Below are 23809 nucleotides of genomic sequence, written 5' to 3'. Positions count from 1 at the left end.
AGGTGGAAATCTCATTCTTCATACTTGCATTGTTGGGAAAGCATACAGATCGTTATACGTCATAATGAGGCTACTTAAAGAATGCAACAAAGAATTAAAAGAGAAAAGTTACTTAAGTATGGTTCGTCCATTACTGGAATATGCAGACAGTGTTTGGGATCCTTACCAGCAATATCAAATAATTTTATTTTTTTTTTGCTAGGGGCTTTACGTCGCACCGACACAGATAGGTCTTATGGCGACGATGGGATAGGAAAGGCCTAGGAGTTGGAAGGAAGCGGCCGTGGCCTTAATTAAGGTACAGCCCCAGCATTTGCCTGGTATGAAAATGGGAAACCACGGAAAACCATCTTCAGGGCTGCCGATAGTGGGATTCGAACCTACTATCTCCCGGATGCAAGCTCACAGCCGCGCGCCTCAACGTGCACAGCCAACTTGCCCGGTAATACCTAATAAATGAAATAGATGACGTGCAGAGGAAAGCAGCAAGATTTGTAACAGGGGATTTCAGGAGATAAAGTGGTGTATCAGAAATGTTAGAAGAACTTGGGTTGGAAACTTTAATAAATAAGAGAAGGGAGGAAACTAGACTTAAAGAATTATATAGAGCCTATACAGGAGAGGAAGCAAGGGGCAAATCCATGAGAGGCTTCGGTTGGAAAATAATTACATCGGCAGGGCTGACAAGTATAAAATTAGAATGTATTTTAGCAGAAACTATTGGGGTAAATTTTCATTCACTAGGAAGGGTGTGAAGGAGTGGAACAGTTTACCCGGGGATCCTTTTCCAAAATTTGTACAGATAGTCAAGAAAAGAATAAACAGAAAAAGAGAAAAGAAATGTTAAGAGGGCATTTGACTTGTGCAGGTTATTGTAAATACAGAATTTTTGTGAATAAATTACAGTAATTCTATCCCCTAGTCTATGGAGATTGAACAGCCGAAGTAGGGGACTTCCTGTAGCGGTGAAGTACAGTGGGGACTTCCGAGGGTCCTGGGATCGCTAAGATAGCTGTGAAGGCCTTTCAGGAACTTGAAAAGCGGTGGCAAAAGGGGCTCTGGTTAAGACGCAAAAGGTTGTTATGCTTGCTAGGTACCAAAATGGTAAAAAAAAAAAAGAGCAATGTAAATTTAAATCTTATAGCAGCTGTATAATATTATTAGAAGTAATTCCACATACTGTATATGAGTTGATTATGTTTGTAAGTACAGAAGATATCCTGAGTAGAATTTTGTAAATAATATAAATTTATTAAGGATGAGTTGTTGTGTTTAATAGAAAAATTGTTAGTGTAAATTGTATAATACTGAATTTTAGGAAAATGTCTTCTCTTTTTAATTTAAGATGCCGTGCTCGATAATAATGTGTTTTTGTGTACTATTTGCCACTGAGGTAGACACCTCATTTACAAATGAAGCGATTTTGATTTGATATTGACAGTTCTGCACACCGCGCGATCACGTCTGCGAGAAAGAAAGAAACAACAGTCATACTGCGCCTAGATATATGCGATGTAACTCGTGATTCATGGTACTAATGTTGTGTAGCACAAGGTAAAACTTCGCCCCAGCCTGTTCCTTGAGGACAGTGATATGGAATATAAATATGCTTCTCCACACATGGGGCGGCCTAGCTGAGGTGGTACAGCCAAGTTCAGTCCACCCAGAAGACTGCTAATCCTTATCAGGAAGTAGAAAAATGTAGAAAATGTAGGGGGGAGAAGGCAGCCAAGCACAGAGAGAACCATTCTATCCCACTAACGCCCGAGTGCACCAAGCTCGGTAATTATCAGCCTTTACGAAACCATGGTAAAACTTTTACCGTGGTATTGTCGTAAAAGCAGTGCACCATTACTATCGCCCGGTTTCGTTACCGCGGTTTCTAGACGCTTGATTTTCTCGCTATTATTCCCCTCAGAAGAAATTCGAAGTAGTATTCAGGAAGCAGTGATCATTTCGATAGTCACTTGTCTTTAGTTTATCCAGCCGGCAGTGATCGTTTTGACAGTCACTTGTCCCTCGTGTTTACATTTTGAGACAGCGCAAGCAAGTTATCGACTCCTTAAAATAGAAAATAATGTTCGACAAGTTTTGAATGTTACATCGAAGTCCGAAAGACATGGAAGGAGACCTCCTTTTCCACACACAATATTGTCTCTCGACAACATTCCTTGTGGCAATATGGGCTCTGTTATATCGTTGTTCTGCTGGGGAGGTGGGATTCTGAACAGGTGTAAGGAGGAAGGATTTACATGGGTAACCTCCACCACTCAAAATATAGCCATTAGCTATTTCTCTCGTCTCGAGACGCGCTCTCAGCCGAGAATTGTGAAATATTGTGCTAACATGAGTCGACCCTGGCCATCTTGCTACAATACCTCGTATCGTGAGGTTCGAATCGCTCACAGTTTGCATGTTTAGCGAGAAATAACCTTTCCTATTTCTAAATACCTCCCCATTTTCACCTCCGGGAGACTGTATTCGCACATGAGTGCAGTCCAGCGCACGCAATGCACCAAGGAACCCAGCTATTGTATGAAACCCTTCCATAACCTCTCTTTGTTCTCGCTGCGTAAGTGAAAGTTGAATGAACTGTGGCGATAACGACGCAAGTAGATCAGAAACCTTGTGTATTATGCGGCATACAGTTGTTCTCTCAACATCACAGACGTCACCGATCACTCCTTGAAATGTTCCAGTTGCATAGAACCGCAGCGCTATTAAAAGACGATTTCTAGGCGACATAGGACAGTTTCTCCCAGTCGGGCATTCCAATTGTTCACCATTTAAATCTTCTCTGGAACGAAACATCGCTTAATTCTTCAAATAAATCGCGTCTCTCTTCTATAATTCTCCCTTCATTTCTTTCAAACTGATTAAGATACTGGAAATATAACCTATAGGCTAGTTGTTAAGCTCCATCTTGGAATCTTTAACCACAGAGCACAAACTTTACCGCGGTTTTCTTAGTTAACCGCTCGCTCACGCGCGGTAAACATTATACCGCGGTAAAATGTCGGTAAACTCGAAACCGAGCTTGGTGCAACAGAAATACGACTTTACCCTGGTAAAGTTGTGAAGTTTACCGCGGTATTCTCTTTACCGAGGTTGGTGCACTCGGGCATAAGTGTCAGGGTTACAGAGAGTGTAAGTCTTTATCTTCCACTTCTTCAAGGGCTTTCATGGTCCATATGGAGATGACTTTGCTTTACTAATCCATAAATAAATTCCAAGTTGGAGTAGGGAACATCCAAGAGAAAGAAGCAACATGAAAAAGTAGAAATTCCTCAATGGTAAAATCGTTATAAAATATAATCTATATACATAAAATAAGAGTTTTGTCTGTACATTGCTCAGAATTTGAAAATAATGGTATTTCTGTACTGGTCATGTCCACAGTAACAAGGAAATGCACTTTCTACTTTTCCGTAATTTCTGTCTATCTGTATGTATGTACTTGCATCACGAGAAAACAGCTGAAGAGAATTTAATGAAAATCGGTATGCAAAGTCGGGGAATAAGCTGCTACAATCTAGGCTAAAAATAATTGTATTCACGCTGAGTGAAATGGTAGTTAAGGGGAAGGAGTAAAATTTCATGCTCAAATATTTATGTTATTAGTGGTCGTAGTTTAAATGAAAATCAATATGCAAAGTCGTGGAATAAGTTGCTACAATTTAGATAGAAATAATTGTATTCACGCTGAGAAACATGGTAATTTAGGGGACGGCCGAAAATTTAATTCTCAAATATTTATGTTATTAGTAGTCCTATCTTTAAAAAATTGGTATGCAATGTCAGGGAATAAGTCGCTATAATCTAGGCCATAAATAATTTTATTCACGCTGAGCGAAATGGTATATTCATTAATTTGGATTTTTGTTACTAAGTCCATATCTTTTTTTTTTTTTTTTTTTTTTTTTGCTATTGGCTTTACGCTGCACAGACACAGATACGTCTTATGGCAACGATGGGACAGGAAAGGGTTGGGAGTGGGAAGGAAGCGGCCATGGCCTTAATTAAGGTACAGCCCCAGTATTTGTCTGGTGTGAAAATGGGAAACCACGGAAAACCATCCTCAGGGCTGCCGACAGTGGGGTTCGAACCCACGATCTCTTGAATACTGGATACTGGCCGCACTTAAGCGACTGCAGCTATCGAGGTTGGTAAAGTCCATATCATCGCCGAGTCACAAGAAAGTGGGTCAACAGAATTTAATGAACATCGGTATGTAAATTCGGAGAATAAGGACCTACAGTCTACGCTATAAATAATTTTACAAATTACAGAATCGAAAGAAAACTAAATGTGAAGGCCTTCAGTATAGAAAGCTCATAACATTCATCAATGATAACATGACATTGACCATTGTTTGTTGTAATGTGCTTAGTGTCTTCTGTTGCCACTCATCTCCAGTAGATAGGATTACTGCTGATACCGAGTATTTTTTTATTTGCTTTACGTCGCACCAACACCGTCTTATGGCGACGATGGGATAGGAAAAGGCTAGGAGTGTGAAGGAAGCGGCCTTGGCCTTAATTAAGGTACATTTCCAGCATTTGCCTGGTGTGAAAGTGAGAAACCACGGAATACCATCTTCAGCGCTGCCGACCGTGGGGTTCGAACCCACTATCTCCCAAATGCAAGCTCACAGCTGCGCACCCCTAATCACACGGCCAACTTGCTCGGTCGTACAGAGTAACAGCCTGCCTGAATATTGACGGGAAGTAGCTGGAGAGTTAGATTACTTTCTTCTTTAACATGCCATTCCTCTGGTTCGTAACTTTTCTGACACTACTGGTACGTAACATACTGGTTCATCATAGCATTCGAACTATTCAATCCCTACTCTGAGGCACTGATTGGAATGAACAGTGTTCATACTTAATGGAATAATATCAGAGGAGTGTTTACGGCAGTCTGCGGCCTGGTCATTCCAGCTCTGGAACTTTGGACTGTTAGGTTGGCACCGTAATACTGTTTGTTAAAAGTGATAAAATGTGGTTTTATTTATTTGATCGAGTATTTTATTTGATTACATTGCTTTTAATGGCTACATTCCTACTGACTTTTTTGAAATGACCTATGTAGACTTCAGTTAGGAAAACCACAAAGCCAGTCTTTCTGAGAAACCCGTTGCGAAGCACGGGTACATCAGCTAGTACCAGAAAAATCTAATGTTCATATAAAAGCTGCTGAGATAATATGGGCGGTGCTATGCATTAACAGGCTAAGAGAAAACTGAATAGGCCCTACTGGTACCATCTATTGCCTAAAAGGTCTATCTAACTGCTTGAATACTCATGGAACTCTGTATGAATTTAAACAGATGTAACAGAAGAAAAACCTAAGCACCACTATCATAATGCGGGGTTACAAGTTATGCTAGTTGCTTTACGTCGCACCGACACAGATAAGTCTTATGGCAACATGGGGTAGAAAAGGGCTAGGAGTGGCCGTGGCCTTAATTAAGGTACAGCCCCAGCATTTGCCTGGTGTAAAAATGGGAAACCACAGAACAACATCTTCAGGGGTGCCGACAGTGGGGTTCGAACCCACTATCTCCCAGATACAAGCTCACAGCTGCGCGCCCCTAATCGCACAACCAACTCGCCCGGTACAAATTATGCATCGACCATCTATCCGCCTCAATCAAAGTACTGATTCGTCAAGTGGTATTTGGCGTTCTGTAACATCCTCCCATATATCACAGGTATGTAATACGAGTTATTGCTATAGGGCCTACAGTGCATTATCATTAGTGCATGCTCGATTTTTACTGTATCACACTGTGTGTGTACAGTTGGCTGTTTGGACTTCAGTTACTTAATTTCACCAAGCAGTTAATTAATACATACAGCAAGGTTGTAAGCTTTCATTACGTTTATAATTACTTATAAGTCATCCACTTAAAGTAGGTGTACTAGCACAGGCTGTAAACAGGTGTACCCGGGAGGATGTCAGTTTGATTCCTTGTCAGGTAGTCAAAATTTAGGAATGATACTACCACTTCTTTCTTTTTCTGCTATTTGTTTTAAGAGTTTGATGCTTATTTACCTGTATGTTTCTGTGAAATTCTTATCCTCCTGAGGCCCAGCAAATTTTTTGAAATTAAGGTAATCATACTCAAATACAGGTTTTAACTATTCTATGATGACACATATCAATAATAGTGATAAAGTTCACATTTTTCAGCAGCAACAGTGATTTAAATAGTGTCCTCAATTGAGGACATTGGATCTGAAATGATACTTAACATTAACAACACAGAAATCCAAATCACATATTTAGAAATGGAACCGAACAAAGCAGTTTTGACCCTTCTTGAGACACAGGAACACTTTACACTTGATACTCTTCCAATAGCATCCTTCATGACGGCAACGTTGTGGGTCAAGTTCTTCCACAACTTCAGGAAGATGAACTGCCCCCTTTTTCCTTGTTTCTTTACACAGAACTTTAACTACTTTCCTAGGTGGCTCATCGTCACCATCTTCACTACTCATTTCGTTTGTGCTCTCCTTTCCTGTGATTAGTTCTTCAGCAAGAAGAATGCGAAAGTTCAAGGACTGCATTATGTTCTTTTGGGCAATTCCCCGTATCTTGCAATTTTCTCGATACTGGAACCAGGCGTAAACACAAGAAAGGTCAACGAAACGGTGAATTGGGCTGAGAGTACACCTGCTTGTGCGATATTTAATGCGACAACATGGAATCATATGGTCATTCAAGTCGACTCCTCCCATGAACTCATTATAGAATTTGACCACATTTATCATTCTCTTTCCTTTTTTACACCATCTCCTGCACTTGCCAACTGGTGAAGAATCTTGACAAGAGGACATGATTAGAATTCCATCGTACCGTTTTATTAAAGAAATTTTGCCATCATCACAGACAAATTGTTCGAAAGACCCATGGGACTTTTTCGAGAGTTCTTTGTCTGCTGTTAGAGGAACTATTGGAGCTCGGTTGATTTGAATGGTACCAGGTACATAGACAGATTTTTGGACCAGGAAGTCGACCAGTCTGAGAGATGTGAAATATTTGCCTGTGTAAATACATGATGCCACTGGCACACAAGGATGAATAACAGCCTTTTCACCAAACCCTATATCCCCAATGTCTTTAGAATTAGAAAATGATGTTCCTTTCCCACGATAAACAAAAAAGTCAAGTGCTAATCCTGGTGGCGATGACAAAGCAAAATTCTTTAGTCCAACAGGATTGGGTTTTCCTTTTACATACTGCTTGAGAGATGTGTTCCGTGTAAAGTGAATCATTTGTTCATCAATTGACATGTGTTTGGGACGTGGGAGCATCAAGCAGCCTGAGCGAACAGCATCTAATAATGGTCGAACATTCCACAGCTTATCTTTATCTTGCTGCTCTTGCGTAACATCACTGTCATCTTGAAATTATCAAAATACCTTTGCCTTGAAATAGAACTAGCAATCATAGGAACCCCAGTACTCCTCTTCCAGATCATTCTAATTTGTGGGTAATTTAGACTAGCCATAAGTATGCCAGCACCAACAAATATCTCAACTTCACCCTTGGTTACATTCAAACTCTTTCCATTATTATGTACAGATCGTAAGATAGTGTTCAAGGCCATAGTTTCACAAATGTCTTCAGTCATATATTGTTGAAACTAAAGGACGTCAGACCCCTATGTCCTATTATGAACATCCTCCTATGAAGGATGTATATCATCCCCAATTTCTGGATTTTGAAACTGGCAGAGTTTTCTCCATTCGTGAAGATGCAAATTATCCTTGGAAGAAACAGATGGCTGGATAATATTCCCTTCCAACTCATTTTCAGTAATTTCAGATAGAACTCCATCCACATCATCCTCCCTTTGAACCACTTCCCGATTCCCATCAACCTCATACGATACGTCAGGAAAGGAATTATTTGAAATGCTGCATTCAATATCATTGCCATCTTCAAAATCAGAGACAATTGGCCATATTCAATCAAATCCAGAATTTCATCATCAGATAATGCATTCCCCAATGACAGTCTCTTTGTAAATAAAATCATATTGTATAAATAAAGATTAAAATTCCCCAATCTAATCAGTAAGGGAAATTAGTCTAATTTGAGGACCAATTCTGCGATGACAAATACAGATCAGAATGTCTTCAATCACCTTCAGTAAATAATCACGGACTGAGAGAAAATTTCAAACACACCATATGATGATGATGATGATGACGCTTGTTGTTTAAAGGGGCCTAACATCGAAGGTCATTAGCCCCACACCTAATATGAACAGAGAATGATTGAGTAGGCCTACTAACAATCGTACACAAAGAGTATCAATAATTTGCTGTGGAGTATCTCATAGGTAAGCAATGTGACTTGTGATGTGAAATAAACAGATCTCGCCAATTCCAATTTTAAATTCTGTTACAAGAGAGCAGTCTAATTGTCCTCAAAAATGAGTACAGTTGGTATGGAGTATTGTCAATGGATTTAACATGGAAAATTATGACACTGAGGACACTTTATATAGCCTCAAGAGGTTAAATAATAAAATAGCAATTGGTATTGAAAACCTAATATTCTGTTGCCAGTTCTTGGTTATTAATAACAAAATATCACATAGTGGCTCTTAACTTGTTGTTGCATAAATAAATGCTCTGTAACCCTGAGCATCAACAAGTTAACCACCACAGTTTGGTGCTTAGCTGCTTGATGCGTATCTTTGGTCCACAAACTGCAAATACAGCTAAGTTAAATTTGAGAAAAACAAGGAAAATATTGCACTGAAAGAATTTTCTCTTGAATAATCGTATTACGCGCACCACATTATGTAACTGTACCAAATATTAATTTATTTTGACTAAAAGATCTCTTCAAAGATGGTTTAGCCCTGGAGAGGGCGAGTCACGGTCTTTTTGACCGGGTTCAGAGATAAATGTTTATAGTTATTAACGTAGCAGGCCACTAGCTTCCATCCCCTCAGTACCTTACATCGGGCCCATCCACTATCAGTGTGCGTAAACAAGTCACCCATCATGCTCGTCAGTTTCAGCCAAAGTGCACTGCTTAACGGATCCGGTCTAAAACTTCTGGCGCGCCCCATGACATATACGAATTTATGAGTTAACTTTTACTTTATTTTTTCAGTTAATATACTAAAACTAAGTCAGTTTTGTTTTATTTTTGTGTAAAATAGTGCCTTCATATATAATGAAGTCCAACGAATCATGTACAGAACAGGGAAAGAGAAATCGAATGACTTATAAAGAGCGTTACTCAGTTTCACTCACAATGGCCAATGACTTTGTTTTTTACTATCTTGAACATTACTCAAATTAATTCGTATATTATTTACAAGCATGCAACAGATAACTTTAACATTCAAAGGAGTAATTATTTGAAAGAACTAAACCAACAGCTATGCGCGAGATATTTGCAAGAATGGTATTCAAACTCTCCCAACGGGGCAAAAAAAGGAACATTCACTAAATGTTAGGATTGCCTTCTGCAATACGCCTACTGCGACAAAAAATAAACAGAAAAAACTGAGACTAGATGCTGTGTATGCCAGTGACATATCTACAAAGAACACTCGGCAGTGACATGGGTTTGGTGCAGTAGAGAAAGTCAAGAATCTAGTGATGACGCAGAATGAATATCAATGGTTTACGATCCGATTTTTATATAATACTTTTGATCATTAATTACTAGTTCATGCAAAATTATTTACTAGTTCTGCAACATTAAACATAGTTTTTGCATAATTTGCGCTATTTTTTCACGACCCGGACTAAAACACCCTGCACACCTCCTCACAGGATTATTTTTACGTGCCCTCTTCAGGGTTAAATATGAAAACCTTTGAATGCATTTTGCTCAAAACTAAGATTTGACGTACAGCTGCTTGATGCATAACACTGCCCATACTTGAAATTGTCTGAAAAAATACTGTGTATCTGAAGCCTCAGAACATGCTATACCTTTTCAGGCAATGATGCGGCCAATATTTAATTAATTCAATCAATTCAGTCACAACTGATCTGCATTTCGGGCAGTCACCCAGGTGGCAGATTCCCTATCTGTTGTTTCCCTAGCCTTTTCTTAATTGATTTCAAAGAAATTGGAAATTTACCTAACACCCTCCTTGGTAAGTTATTCCAATTCGTAACTCCCCTTCCTATAAACAAATATTTGCCCCAATTTGTCCTTTTCAATTCCAACTTTATTTTCATATTGTGATCTTTCCTACTTTTAAATACACCACTCAAACGTATTTATCTATTAATGTCGTTCAACGCCATCTCTCCACAGACAGCTCGGAACATACTGCTTACTTGGAATTGTATTGATTAGGTGGTCGAATTAATAATTTAACTTATTGTTATTATTCCAATCAAATATCATCAATACGGATCAAAAATGATATTTATCACATGTAACATACTGCTTAGTCGAGCAGCTCGTTGGTTGAAGAGTCAGGCAAAAACAAAGGAAACCTCACATACAATTTCTAAACGACACTCTTATGCAATTTCTAAATGATACTGTTGTGGTTTCCTAATAATATATAAAGAAGTTATGACTTAATTTGCTATAGTAATCCAAGCAAATATTGTGACTGAGATAGCTGATAATGTACTGCCTTTGTATAATAATAATAATAATAATAATAATAATAATACCAGCAATAAAAAATATGAAAAAAAACATATCTAAGGTGTTCTCTCGTCTGTTCAAAGAATTAGAGTATAACAGTCAACAATTGTGACTGGACAGTGGTTATAACAGATGTTCAAGAATACATAAAAATAAAAAAAAATTGGAGAGAAGACATTAAGAATTACCTCTAGCTGACAAACAAGGATGAAGTACGGGTTAAAATTTTCTGGTAACTGGAGCAAAGTAGACAGACAGGCAAGCAAACAGACAGACAGTTGTAAGAAGGGCTTAACACTTTTCCAACAGTTAAACAGCCTACCTGCTGTAACAAGACAATCATTTTACTAAAGAATATAAGTCTTCCTCAAGACACAATGAAAGAAAAATCTGAATTTACTTTCTATTGACTTAAACATAGATAAATCTGAAGATCTAGCATGCATTGACATGCTTTTGAACCACAGATACAAGACAGAAGATAAAAAAGCATTACATGAAAGAAGAAAATGGACAAGAAGAAAAAGAAAAAATCACATGAAGAGTGTTTTACAAAAGAACAAGTGCTGTCAATAATTACACCAAAATAGGGGAAGGCCTTGCATAACTACACTGTTATCAGTATACTCTGAAGTATTCCTCGCACACTTTTTAGTGATAGATTTTTGTACAGGGGCGAGGAGTAAGGAGGGAGCTCTCCTGGTTCCGGTAATACTGCCAACTGAATGGAAATTAAATATGAATTGAATCAATAATATGATCGATCGATATGAATTTTCTAAACCTTTATTATCGTAAGCCAACAACTGTGTCACACACATTATATAACATTTCTCGATGCAAATCTTGTTCCTAGCATGAATTCTATAGTTTGGCTTTGCTGTGTAAACAACAACATACTAGTACATAAAGTGTACGCCAGATGTCGCACAGCGATGCACAAGCGATTCATAGTTTGTGTTTCAAAGGTACCCAATTTGAATCTTGAAGATAACCAAGGTCGACCGATTCAGCACTTGGGTGACCATCTATCACTAAAAAGTGTGCGAGTAATATAGTACACTGCGGGCATTTTTTTACATGTTAGTATTTTGCATTAACAACTATGGACGCCATAAACATCAAATCTTCTGCGATTTAAAGGAAAACTACTAGTACCTAGAGATGTCATATGGACATATTGAATAAATCATTTTCAAATATGTATAGAAGAGTCAAATAATGAGAAAGAGATGCAGTAAAGAGCTTGTTTGCTGAGTGGATGTGTGTGCTGCCTAATAATCAACCCAGATCTCTTCTTCCTTTCTCAATGTTATGAATAAGCAATTAAATTTCAAGTACTGTCAATAATTATGCCAAAATAGAGGAAGGCTTTGAAATAAGTACACTTATCAGTATAAAAGTACTAACTTATTTAGTTTTTGTCTCTCTATGAGACACTTTAATAGTGCCCATTGAAAAAATATTAGAACCAGATCTAGTTGGTACTTTTATTTTTGAGCTGCCATATTTATATGCTTATAGCTGTTTATACTCTGAAGTATCGATGGATGATATTTTTTTCATTATTCACTGAAGCCTTCGATATTATATAAATGAGGACATTAATTAACCAGACTTGGCTAAAACCCCAGACCCTGCTGGAAATCGAACCTGGGACACAATAAACCGAGCCAAGGCTAAAAATGAATGCAGAAGACAATCCGTACATGAGCGGCATTATCAGTTGGATAAGTATCTGAGCTGCAACCAAATTAGAAGTCTGGGAAAGAAATGTTATTGCCTCTAATCACATGGATGTTTGAAGTAGCCATTCAGTACAATTGGATTTTGTACAACAAAACAATCTGAAAATGTATGAACTAGAAATAAGAAAAGAAAATGAATAATGTGTATTTGCAGAGGTATCAGGTGCTACAAAAGGTAGATGGAAGAATGTCTACATTGCCATCATCGTGCCAAGAAAGTCGCATATTAGATTCCGTGAGATACGATAAGATGAACCATCTTGTACAACACACGCCAGAGATGAAAACTGGGAAGAAATATTTGCAAAACTTGGACGTCAATAGCGAGAACACAGTATTCTAAATGCAATGTTGGTTTGCATATTGACTATTTTATTCCCTTTCGTTTTCACTAATTTGTGCATAGGCTTAGAGACAAAACAAAGAGTTACCCTCACGAAAAGTTTTAGAAAGATTTGTGAAGGCCAAGTGCTGAATTCATACCTGATCCTAACTCTGGCACGGCACACTGGACTGAAACCAGCATATAATGTCTCATACAAACCTGTCAAACTTGGAACTGAAATCAAATGCAAATTGTTTTTCTAAAGCTATTTTTCTGCATAAAAACTGTTTTGTAAAGTGCCGTAGATTTTAAAATCAGATTTATAGCAGGCCTATTTCAGACATCAACGTAAAGAAAGGCAAGAATAAGTGATATTTTCTTTATATTCTGATATGCAAACAATAACTGAAAATAAACTATTTCTGAGTAAACACCTAATGCTGCCATATGGCAATGGCAAATTCCTCAAACAGTATGTATCTTAAAATGATTAAACTGATTTGTACTATTTCTTAAAATATCTTAGAACAGAGAAAATTTTTTAAAATTTGAATTTAGAAGCTAATGGATTAACTAAATGTAAATCTTATCTAAACAAAAGACTGAGTAAAATACTATTCTCAACAAACTATTCACAGACCATAACAAACTTCCAAAAGTGAGTTTCTTATTTCAGAGAAGATAAATTAAAAACATAATAGGAATTTAAACTTGATTCCATAGTTCTAACAATTTATGATACAATGTACAAGGATGGTAAGGTACCCAAACAGTCAGGCAAAACTGACAATGAGACATACAATATAACACTGAACAAAATAAAATATACTTGCTAATAAGATTCTAGGTAAAATTACCGGTCCTAGGCCTACAATGGATTACAATTAGCCACAACAAAGATTATTACTATTACAGGAATTCAACTTCAAGGAAGCATATATCAGGATCAACTGCAAATGTGATTGGTTTCCACCGATTTGACTACCCATTCTAGATTTATGCACAATACTAAAAGTTCAACAAACTTCATAATTTTAGTCTGCTATATGTAAGGCGACCAGCTGAACGTCTAGGCCTATAAAATATTCATTACACTGAAGTAAATTTAATGGAAGCATGTAGAAATGATTGATAATGATGGCATGCACAATGTCAAGAAAAATATGACGGAGAAAATTCAACGGCAAGTCCTGCTGTAACGAACACTGAATCACCATCTTAAAATTCTAGATACAGCAACTCCTAGATACAAAGCACAATAATTCAGAGAGGGATACAAAACGTAGCATTGTGAATGTTTACATTAGCCACTACAATTTGAAACGACTGCTTCAGCTTTACGTCGCACCGACACAGATAGGTCTTCTGGCGAAGATGGGATAGGGAAGGAAGCGGCCATGGCTTTAATTAAGGTACAGCCTGGTGTGAAAATGGGAAACCACGGAAAACCATCTTCAGGGCTGCCGACAGTGGGATTCGAACCCACTATCTCCCGGATGCAAGCTCACAGCTGCTAGACTCTAACCTCATGGCCAACTTGCCCGGTGTTGAATGAATGAAATAACACACCCGACAGTGGACCATAGGAACTAGGAAGCTACCTTTAAAAATACCACACATAATTCCCAGGTTTGTAACTTTATCAGACTATGATAATCCGTCTTGTTACAAAGACTAACAGCCATTCTGTGTGTATAACTTACGTTGTTTCATTTGCAGCAGAATTGTGTAATCACCGAATAAAACTGACCCTTCACCTCATCAAAATAAATTTAGTAAAATTATGCCATAAAATAATTGTTTACATAGCAAAGATTAATAAATATATGGAGGTATCAAATATTATTAAAGCTAAAATTTTTTTAATTAAGTACGTAATATATATCTTCCCAGGAAATCTAAATCTAAGCGCACAATGGCAAGACAACTACAATGAAATGACAACTGCAGATACATAAAATTTCTTATTAAGTGAAGTAGTATCTGGTAAAAAAAAGAAATTGTCTACGGGAGTTTTCATATAAAATATTTCGTCTTTGTTCAGTGTACATAAGGAGAAGACTCATAAATATATTATCAACTCTGTTCAGAGACTGTGTATAGTAAATAACCTGCTGTCATAGACTGACAGTCAAATGGCAACAATAACAGACAATAATCTATGATAATTATGCTCCGGGCCAACATAAAATATAAGTTTGGTAAGTACAGCTGCCTCGGTTATTGTTGACAAACAACAAAAGATCAGCTACAAAGTTAACTTTCACACAGACTGAAGTCAGTCTATTTCGAACAATTAACGAAACTTTCAGTTTCCACAATTTCACTCGAGGACCATACAGCAGTAATGTCACCAACAGTCGCAAAACTCAACAGCTATTCTCAACAAAGGAAATCTTCAGGAAGGCTCAGAAACAAATTTTACATAAAAGGATACAGTTTAATAACATCAGTGTCCATACGTCGTTTCCCAGCACTGGGCGAAGACATGGTTGTTAATATTATCTTTCTGAGGCTTCAAACCCCAAATAAATAATCGCCAGAAAACGTTTGTACCTAAAATACACCGTCATTCAATTAAATTAATTCAAACATCCTAACAAATATAGCAACACACGATCACAATGGCGAAAACCTTTCTTTATACTGCTACACTGCCGTCTTGATTCTTTCTACAACACAACATAAACAAAGGCTCATGGAACAACGCAGTAACTGTGGTCCTTGCGCAATGTTCGGAAAGTCAGACATGATTCTTCTCCTTCGACCTATATTGGAATCAGAGAAGATTAAGTACATAACTACAGCCACAGACCAAGACCGACTACAATATATCAGACCAACGAGCTAGAATAACATAGAGAGGCGGAAGCGCTGACTGGGTGAACCTAATAGAACGAACGTCCGCCATGTTTCCTGTTGTCACACAAGCAAGGGGGCATAGCCTTTAAATGACGAAAAGTGTAGAAAATGCGCATTTTAGAATCGCTGGGGGAGAATTAAAGTCCGTTGCCGAAAGCTTGAAGCATGAAAGCGAATACCGCCACTTCATCATATTGCGGCACGAGGCCAACATCACGATCAGTTGATTGTAGGGTAGTTCGAAATCATCGCACAGTGACATACGAATAGGCCTCGAAATCGGAGCAAGAGCGTTACCCTGCTTGGCTGTTGTGGTTAAGCGTAAATTAGAATAAAAACGATGGACATAAATATTTATGACAGGAAACCTTAAAATCATAGGGACCTATAATATGTTACAACCTCATTCTGTTAATATTTTTAAAATTATTGCATCCTCATGAGTACTGTGTTCCTTTCTTAATCTGTTTACCCTCCCGGGTTGGTTTTTCCCACGGACTCAGTGAGGGATCCCACCTCTACCACCTCAAGGACAGTGTTCTGGAGCGTGAGACATTGGGTCGAGGGATACAACTGTGAGGGAGGGCTGCACCTGCTATGCTGAACAGGGGCCTTGTGGGGGGGAGAAGGAAGCGGCCGTGGCCTTAAGTTAGGTACCATCCCGGCTTTTGTCTGGAGGAGAAGTGGGAAACCACGGAATATCACTTCGAGGATGGCTAAGGTGGGAGTCGAACCCACTTCTACTCAGTTGACCTCCCCAGGCTGATAGAATCCCGTTACAGCCATCGTGCCCCTTTTCAAATTTCGTGGCGGAGCTGGGAATCAAACCCGGGCTTCGAGGGGTGGCAGCTCCTCACGCTAACCAGTGCACCACAGAGGCGGCCCATGAATACTTTACCACAATAATCGTTTAGTGTAATTATTTATTATAATATAGGGGGGTATCATGTTTCTCCCATTACCATATCATACTGGGATTACTAGCTTGAAAGTTGTCCATTATGAAGTGTGGCGTAGTTTTAAAAACCAAGGCAACAGACATCTACAATAAAGGCTGTATAAATTTCAAAAATAGCAGTAAAATGCTGTATTTATCATACTTGGTGTACGTTTGAAAGAAATAAGTGATTTTTTGTGGTTACGTTTTCTTGGTGGTGGGCGTTCCATTTCCTTTATTTGTAAATGTGAATGAAAATTAAATAGGGCTGGAAATGTACAGAGCATAAGCAACTGAATTGAGTGGGATACCATTTATCTCTTTTCTCCCTCACAACGCCTTGTTCAGTTAATTCCTTGTTCTTTAAACGAAATCTGAAACATAATTCGACAAATAATTACCGTGGCTATCCGTACTTTCGCTAAGTAAACAATAAAATGGATTTAATTACAAACAGAAATTACAAAAAGGAATCTCGGCTATAATTCAGTAATACTTACTTAAAGTACGATATATCCTTGGTTTTATTATTCCGATTAGTACAACCATACGCTGAGCTTACGGCTGGCATTCTTGAAAGCGAGAATCTCTCTTCTCACTTCTTAAAACTTAGGGAATTAAATTGGCAAGCACGATCTCCCTGTCACCTCAACATATGCTCTCGCGCCAATTCGCTTTGTTTTGACAACCGTTAACATGGCTGCCTCTTATCAACTTGCTTCAAGCAGGGAGCGCTGATGACAGGCTTACAGCCCCTCTATGTTATTCTAGCTCGTTGTATCAGACCTTAATACTATCGATTGGGAGGAAAATGGCGCTTGTGTGGGCGAACGTTTTAGACATGTGGTTGGTTCATGGTTGTGTTTACATTGTGTTAAAAGTGTTATCTTGATCAAGTAATTGAAGTATACAGTGTATATTAGGTGAAAAATAATCTATAACGGTTTATTAGTATGGTGCATTGTTAGGAGTGTATATAATGGTATTGTTGTTGTTGTTTGAGTCATCAGTCCATAGACTGGTTTGATGTAGCTTCCATGCCACCCTATCCTGTGCTAACCTTTTCATTTCTACGTAACTATTGCATCCTACATCTGCTCTAATCTGCTTGTCATATTCATACCTTGGTCTACCCCTGCCGTTCTTATCACCTACACTTCCTTCAAAAACCAACTGAACAAGTCCTGGGTGTCTTAAGATGTGTCCTATCATTCTATCTCTTCTTCTCGTCAAATTTAGCCAAATCGATCTCCTCTCACCAATTCGATTCAGTATCTCCTCATTCGTGAATCGATCTATCCATCTCACCTTCAGCACTCTTCTGTAACACCACATTTCAAAAGCTTCTATTCTCTTTCTTTCTGACCTAGTTATCGTCCATGTTTCACTTCCATACAATGCCACGCTCCACACGAAAGTCTTCAAAAACATCTTTCTAATTCCTATATCAATGTTTGAAGTGAGCAAATTTCTTTTCTTAAGAAAGCTCATCCTCGCTTGTGCTAGTCTGCATTTCATGTCCTCCTTACTTCTGCCATCGTTAGTTATTTTGCTACCCAAGTAACAATATTCATGTACTTCCTTTAAGACCTCGTTTCCTAATCTAATAATTCCTACATCACCTGCCTTCGTTCGACTGCACACCATTACCTTTGTTTTGGACTTATTTCTTTTCATCTTGTACTCCTGACCCAAGATTTCATCCATACCATTCAGCAACTTCTCGGGATCTTCTGCAGTCTCAGATAAAATGACAATATCATCGACAAATCTCAAGGTTTTGATTTCCTCTCCTTGGACTGTGATTCCCTTTCCAAATTTCTCTTTGATTTCCTTTACTGCCTGTTATATGTAAACATTGAAAAGAAGAGGGGACAAACTGCAGCCTTGCCTCACTCCTTTCTGGATTGCTGCTTCTTTTTCAAAGCCCTCGATTCTTATCACTGCAGACTGATTTTTATACAGATTGTAGATAATTCTTCGTTCTCGGTATCTGATCGCTATCATCTTCAGAATCATAAATAGCTTGGTCCAAACAACATTATCGAATGCCTTTTCTAGATCTACGAATACCATGTATGTGGGCTTGTCCTTCTTGATTCGATCCTCTAAGATGAGACGTAAAGTCAGGATTGCTTCACGTGTTCTTACATTTCTTCTGAAGCCAAATTGATCTTCTCCCAACTCAGCTTCAATTTGTTTTTCCATTCTTCTGTAAATAACACGTGTTAAAATTTTGCAGGCATGAGATACTAAACTAATGGTGCGGTAGTTTTCACACCTGTCAGCACCGGCTTTCTTGGGAATAGGTATAACAACATTCTGCTGAATATCGGATGGGACTTCTCCTGTCTCGTACATCTTGCACACTAAATGAAATAACCTTGCCATGCTGCTTTCTCCTAAGGCAGTCAGTAATTCAGAGGGAATAACATCAATTCCAGGTGCCTTGTCCCTATTTAGGTCACTCACAGCTCTGTCAAACTCTGACCTCAAAATTGGGTCTCCCATTTCATCAGCATCAATAGCCTCTTCATGTTCCAGAACCAAATTATCTACATCTTTACCTTGATACAACTGTTGGATATGCTCCTGCCATCTTTCTGCTTTGTCTTCTTTCCCTAGAAGGAGCTTTCCATCTGAGCTCTTAATATTCGTGCACCTAGATTTCCTTTCTCTAAAGTTTTCCTTGATTTTCCTGTATGCAGCATCTACCTTTCCCAGGACCATACATCCTTCGACATCCTTGCACTTCTTCTTCAGCCATTCTTCCTTAGCTACCTTGCACTTTCTATCCACTTGATTCTTTAATCGCCTGTATTCTTTTCTGCCCTCTTCATTTCTAGCATTCTTGTATTTTCGTCGTTCATCAATCAGGTCTAGTATCTCCTGAGTTATCCACTGATTCCTAGTTGATCTTTTCTTCCTTCCTAACATTTCCTCAGTATCCACTGATTCTTAGTTGATATTTTCTTCCTTCATAACATTTCTTCAGCAGCCCTACTGACTTCATTCTTCATGACTCTCCACGCTTCCTCTATAGTGTTTTCTTCAGCCCTTTCATTTAGTCCTTGTGCAACATGTTCCTTGAAACAATCCCTGACACTCTTTTCTTTCCACTTGTCTAGATCCCATCTTTTTGCATTCTTTCCTTTCTTCAATTTCTTCAACTTCAGATGACATTTCATGACTAACAAGTTGTGGTCAGAGTCCACATCTGCTCCTGGGAAACTTTTTCAATCCAACACCTGGTTTCCGAATCTCTGCCTAATCATAATGAAGTCTATTTGATACCTTCCAATGTCTCCAGGTCTCGTCCACGTATACAGCCGTCGTTTGTGGTGTTTGAACCAAGTATTGGCAAGGACTAAATTATGATCAGTGCAGAATTCAACCAGCCGACTTCCTCTTTCGTTCTTTTGTCCCAATCCAAAGTCTCCTACTGTACTACCTTCTCTTCCTTGGCCTACCACTGCATTCCAGTCTCCCATCACAATTAGATTCTCGTCACCATTTACATATTGTATTCAATCTTCTATCTCCTCATATATTCTTTCAATTTTATCATCATCCGCTGAACTAGTAGGCATATAGAGCTGCACTATTGTGGTGGGCATTGGTTTGGTGTCTATCTTGACGGCAATAATTCTCTAACTATGCTGGTCGTAGTAGCTAACCCGCTGTCCTATTTCTCTATTCATTATTAAACCAACTCCTGCATTTCCCCTGTTTGATTTCGTGTTGATAATTCGGTAGTCGCCTGACCAAAAATCCTGTTCTTCCTGCCAAACCTACTTCACTTATACCAACTACATCTAACTTTAGCCTATCCCTCTCCCTTTTCAGATTCTCTAACCTACCACAACGCTTCAAACTTCTAACATTCCACGCTCTGTCTCGCAGCATGTCAGTATACATCTTCCTGATGACTGCCCCCCTCTCGTGTAGTCCCCACCCGGAGATCCGAATCGGGGACTAGTTTATCTCCGGAATATTTTACCCGGGAGGAAGCCATCATCAGTACATCATTCATACAGAGAGAGCTGCATGTCCTCGGGAGGTAGTTACGGCTGTAGTTTCCCGTTGCTTTCAGCCGTGCAGCAGTATCAACACAGCTAAGCCATGTTGAGTGTTATTATAAGGCTGTATCAGTCAATCATCTAGACTTCCGCCCTTGCAACTTCCGAAAGGCTGCTACCCCCCTTTCGATGAACCATTCGTCTCTCAACAGATACCCATCCGACATGGTTGCACCTGCGGCTCGGCTATCTGCATCATTGGGACACGCAAGCCTCCCCACCGCGGCAAGGTCACATGGTTCGCAGAGGAGGATAATGGTATTATTAAAATAAAATTATGTATATATTGCCGTACGGTAACATTTCACGAAATGGGTCGTTCCTGATGCGTTCCTGGTTGTAGTTCGAACTATACCGGTGCGGATAATTCAACTTTCAAATTCCCTAAAGATAGAGCTTTGCGGGAGAAATGGATACGGAATATTCATCGGGAAAATTTGGAAGTCAAAGACCAAATTGTTGTAAATGTGAAACATTTCGAACCAAAATTTGTGGTTAGAAAAGACCTCTTTCCAACCGAACATAGTAATCAAATACAGTAGAGACAATACGCGACACTGGGCGAGATATCGAGGATAGCTATTGGAGCTCTCTCTAGCGAGTAGACCTGAAAACTACTGATTCTGTCATAAGAGCACGTGTATTTTTGTTTGAAGGTTTTGGTGTTATTTATGCGTTTTCAGTGAGTTGACATAATTAAATATAGCGTGTGTCATTCCTTGATATCTCCTCTCAACATGAGGGAAAAGGTATGTGCTGTGCTTGGTTGCAGTAACTATGAAGTAGAGAAGAATGCACGGTCGTTCTTCAGGTTCCCTCGTGACAAGAAAATGTCAGTAATGTTGTGTTTGCATGTATATTCTTCCAGTGCAGAGATCTTTATAGTACATCATAATCTTCTGACCTGCTCGACCCATATTTGAACTGGCTTAAAATGTAATAAAATATTTTATTGTATAGTGCAGCAGTTAACCTTCAATACCGATGTGTTGTTGTAGGTGTGATCTGTGGGTTTTGAAATGTCACATAAATGATTTGGATAAGGTGTACAAGAAAGAAGGGACGTTACGCTTATATAATGTGACCTTTCGTGTACATCTCATTTCGGGGTTCTTAATGTTGGGTTACGCCACGGCAAGAAAAACAGTCGGTGATCCATGAAAACTCCACTCTAGGGACGTGCAAGTTCGACGAGTTGGGTCACAGGTCTTACGGTGGACTGATATTGGTACGGTTGACGTGAAGGAGTGATCATTATTTTCTACCTTAAATTAGGTAATTATCCCATAACTGGATATCAAAAATATTTAAGATATTGGCATATTTGACATGAAAAATTGATTATTGTTTCTATCCTAAATTAAGCAGTTATCTTAATATTCCTTATACTACGACAAATGAGAACGCTGAGAATATTTATTTATGGAAGGATTTTCGGTTTAATGATTAATAAAATAACTTCAAATGACAACTAAATAATAATTAAATTGAAGCAACACAAACGGACATAGAAAATTGAACATTACGTCAATCAGAAAATAAAATGCCTAACTTCCTGCTCTTGTTAATGTATATTCACAATATCATCAGTTAAAATCGAAAAATAAAGGAGACAAGTGTCCCAGTGCTGAAGGCTTAATGTAAACAAATCTTATCGTCCATCACACATTTCTCAAACAGGTAACTGGGTATTGCTAAATCGCTCGTATCGAAGAGTTATTCCTACTCAAATATGTCTCAATATTCCGTTATTTCTTATTTAAATCATTGCATTAATTGTCGGGAAAATTCTACTTAACAACTTGAAAACACCGATAAGTTATGTTCATAATCATCGCACATGCAAGAAAATGTTCGAATGACATGGGATTACACCATAATACATCATCCATCAATATGATACAAGTGAGAAATAAGTTCGATCCTCTCGGACTTTCACCAACGTCTGCACCTAGGTAATAGACATCAAGAAATATTACAACATCTACAATAATCTTCTCTAACTGCGTTTATTCTGCATCTCTGGAGTCTTCTACGAAGTTCAGCCTGGAATAACTACACCAGCTCTAGGCACCAATTCAAATGATCTACAAAAATATACGACTAGCAGAAAGAATTGATTTACTCACCGTCGAAGATCATATCCTTTTAACGTGATCCGAAGTCATACGACATTATTCATTTCGTGAAGATCCTAAACGTTCTCATTAATACTGAGCGCGCTTGTCTACCTTGTATTTAATTGGAATAAGATCGACGACCATTATATCAGTGTTCTCGCAACAAAATCTTAAGAATCATTCTAAACACGGCTTCATGCCTAAACAAATATTCATTCATCATAACAACATTAAAATTCACACGCATGACCGACTCAATTCCTAACATAATAACCTTCACCAGGACTTTCATATCGCATCATCCTAAGAATACGCAATCCCAATGACACATCTATAGCAATTCACATTACATTAACCATGTACATATTTTTCAAAGACCCTATTATATTTAACACCTCATCATATCACTCAAATATCATGCACAGCGAATCCACATTACCTTTAAACAATCTATTCAGGCATTTCACGTCGAAGACTACTAATCTTATTGCCGTATTAACACAATATCACCACGATAACATCGCGATTACATTCTCGAACACTGTATCCAGTACAAGCACATGATTACTAATGACCTTAAAACTGCGCACATCACGATTATTAGGCTCTTCCGAGGTATTTCGAGCTACGAATTAAATGAACAATCTTCACAATGACACCATTACGACACAAGCACCTTCGATGCCAAAATCATTTCATATAACCTTGCCAGAAAAACATTAAAAAAATCACACGACCTATGGTATATTATATCGCAACATAAACTGAACTACCACACCAGATGCAACGATCTTGTTTGACGCAACGCAATGATTAATGATAGGAGCGGTCGCCTTCAAGTCGTAAAATTACATGTCATAAATCGACATAAATCAAATACTACTCTACATTTTAAGAAAGCAACTACTTGCGGAATAGAGAGACAATATTCAAGTACTCATCCTTAGTCGAGCTCCATGATGATGACACCTCTCGTCTTCCAGTTCTTATATTTTATCAGCCATTGTAATCCATCATATCTCTCGCCAGATCCTTTGAGGTCCCTTTATTTTAACTGCTCATGTTGGATTCAGTTGTCATTTCATAAC

The 23809-nt window shown here is 38.4% G+C and overlaps 1 protein-coding gene across 2 annotated transcripts in view; it reads right to left on the bottom strand.

Annotated features, from left to right (window-relative positions):
- LOC136864213 (ubiquitin-conjugating enzyme E2 H) overlaps positions 1 to 15542 on the bottom strand; it is a 115660-nt gene extending 100118 nt beyond the window's left edge. The window contains exon 1 of one of the 2 annotated variants that reach the window (XR_010859286.2): positions 15161 to 15221. Coding sequence is in view for 1 of the 2 variants with exons in the window: in XM_067140923.2 (XP_066997024.1) it covers positions 15161 to 15213 (53 nt within the window). In the remaining variant the exon portion in view is untranslated. Of the gene's footprint in view, positions 1 to 15160 lie in introns of both variants that reach the window. The other variant, XM_067140923.2, reaches the window with a different exon arrangement.
- Between the last annotated feature and the right edge of the window lie 8267 nt (positions 15543 to 23809).

Source organism: Anabrus simplex, chromosome 2 (genome assembly GCF_040414725.1).
Source record: "Anabrus simplex isolate iqAnaSimp1 chromosome 2, ASM4041472v1, whole genome shotgun sequence".
Lineage (NCBI taxonomy): Eukaryota > Metazoa > Arthropoda > Insecta > Orthoptera > Tettigoniidae > Anabrus > Anabrus simplex.
This window is presented reverse-complemented; position numbering and strand designations above follow the sequence as displayed.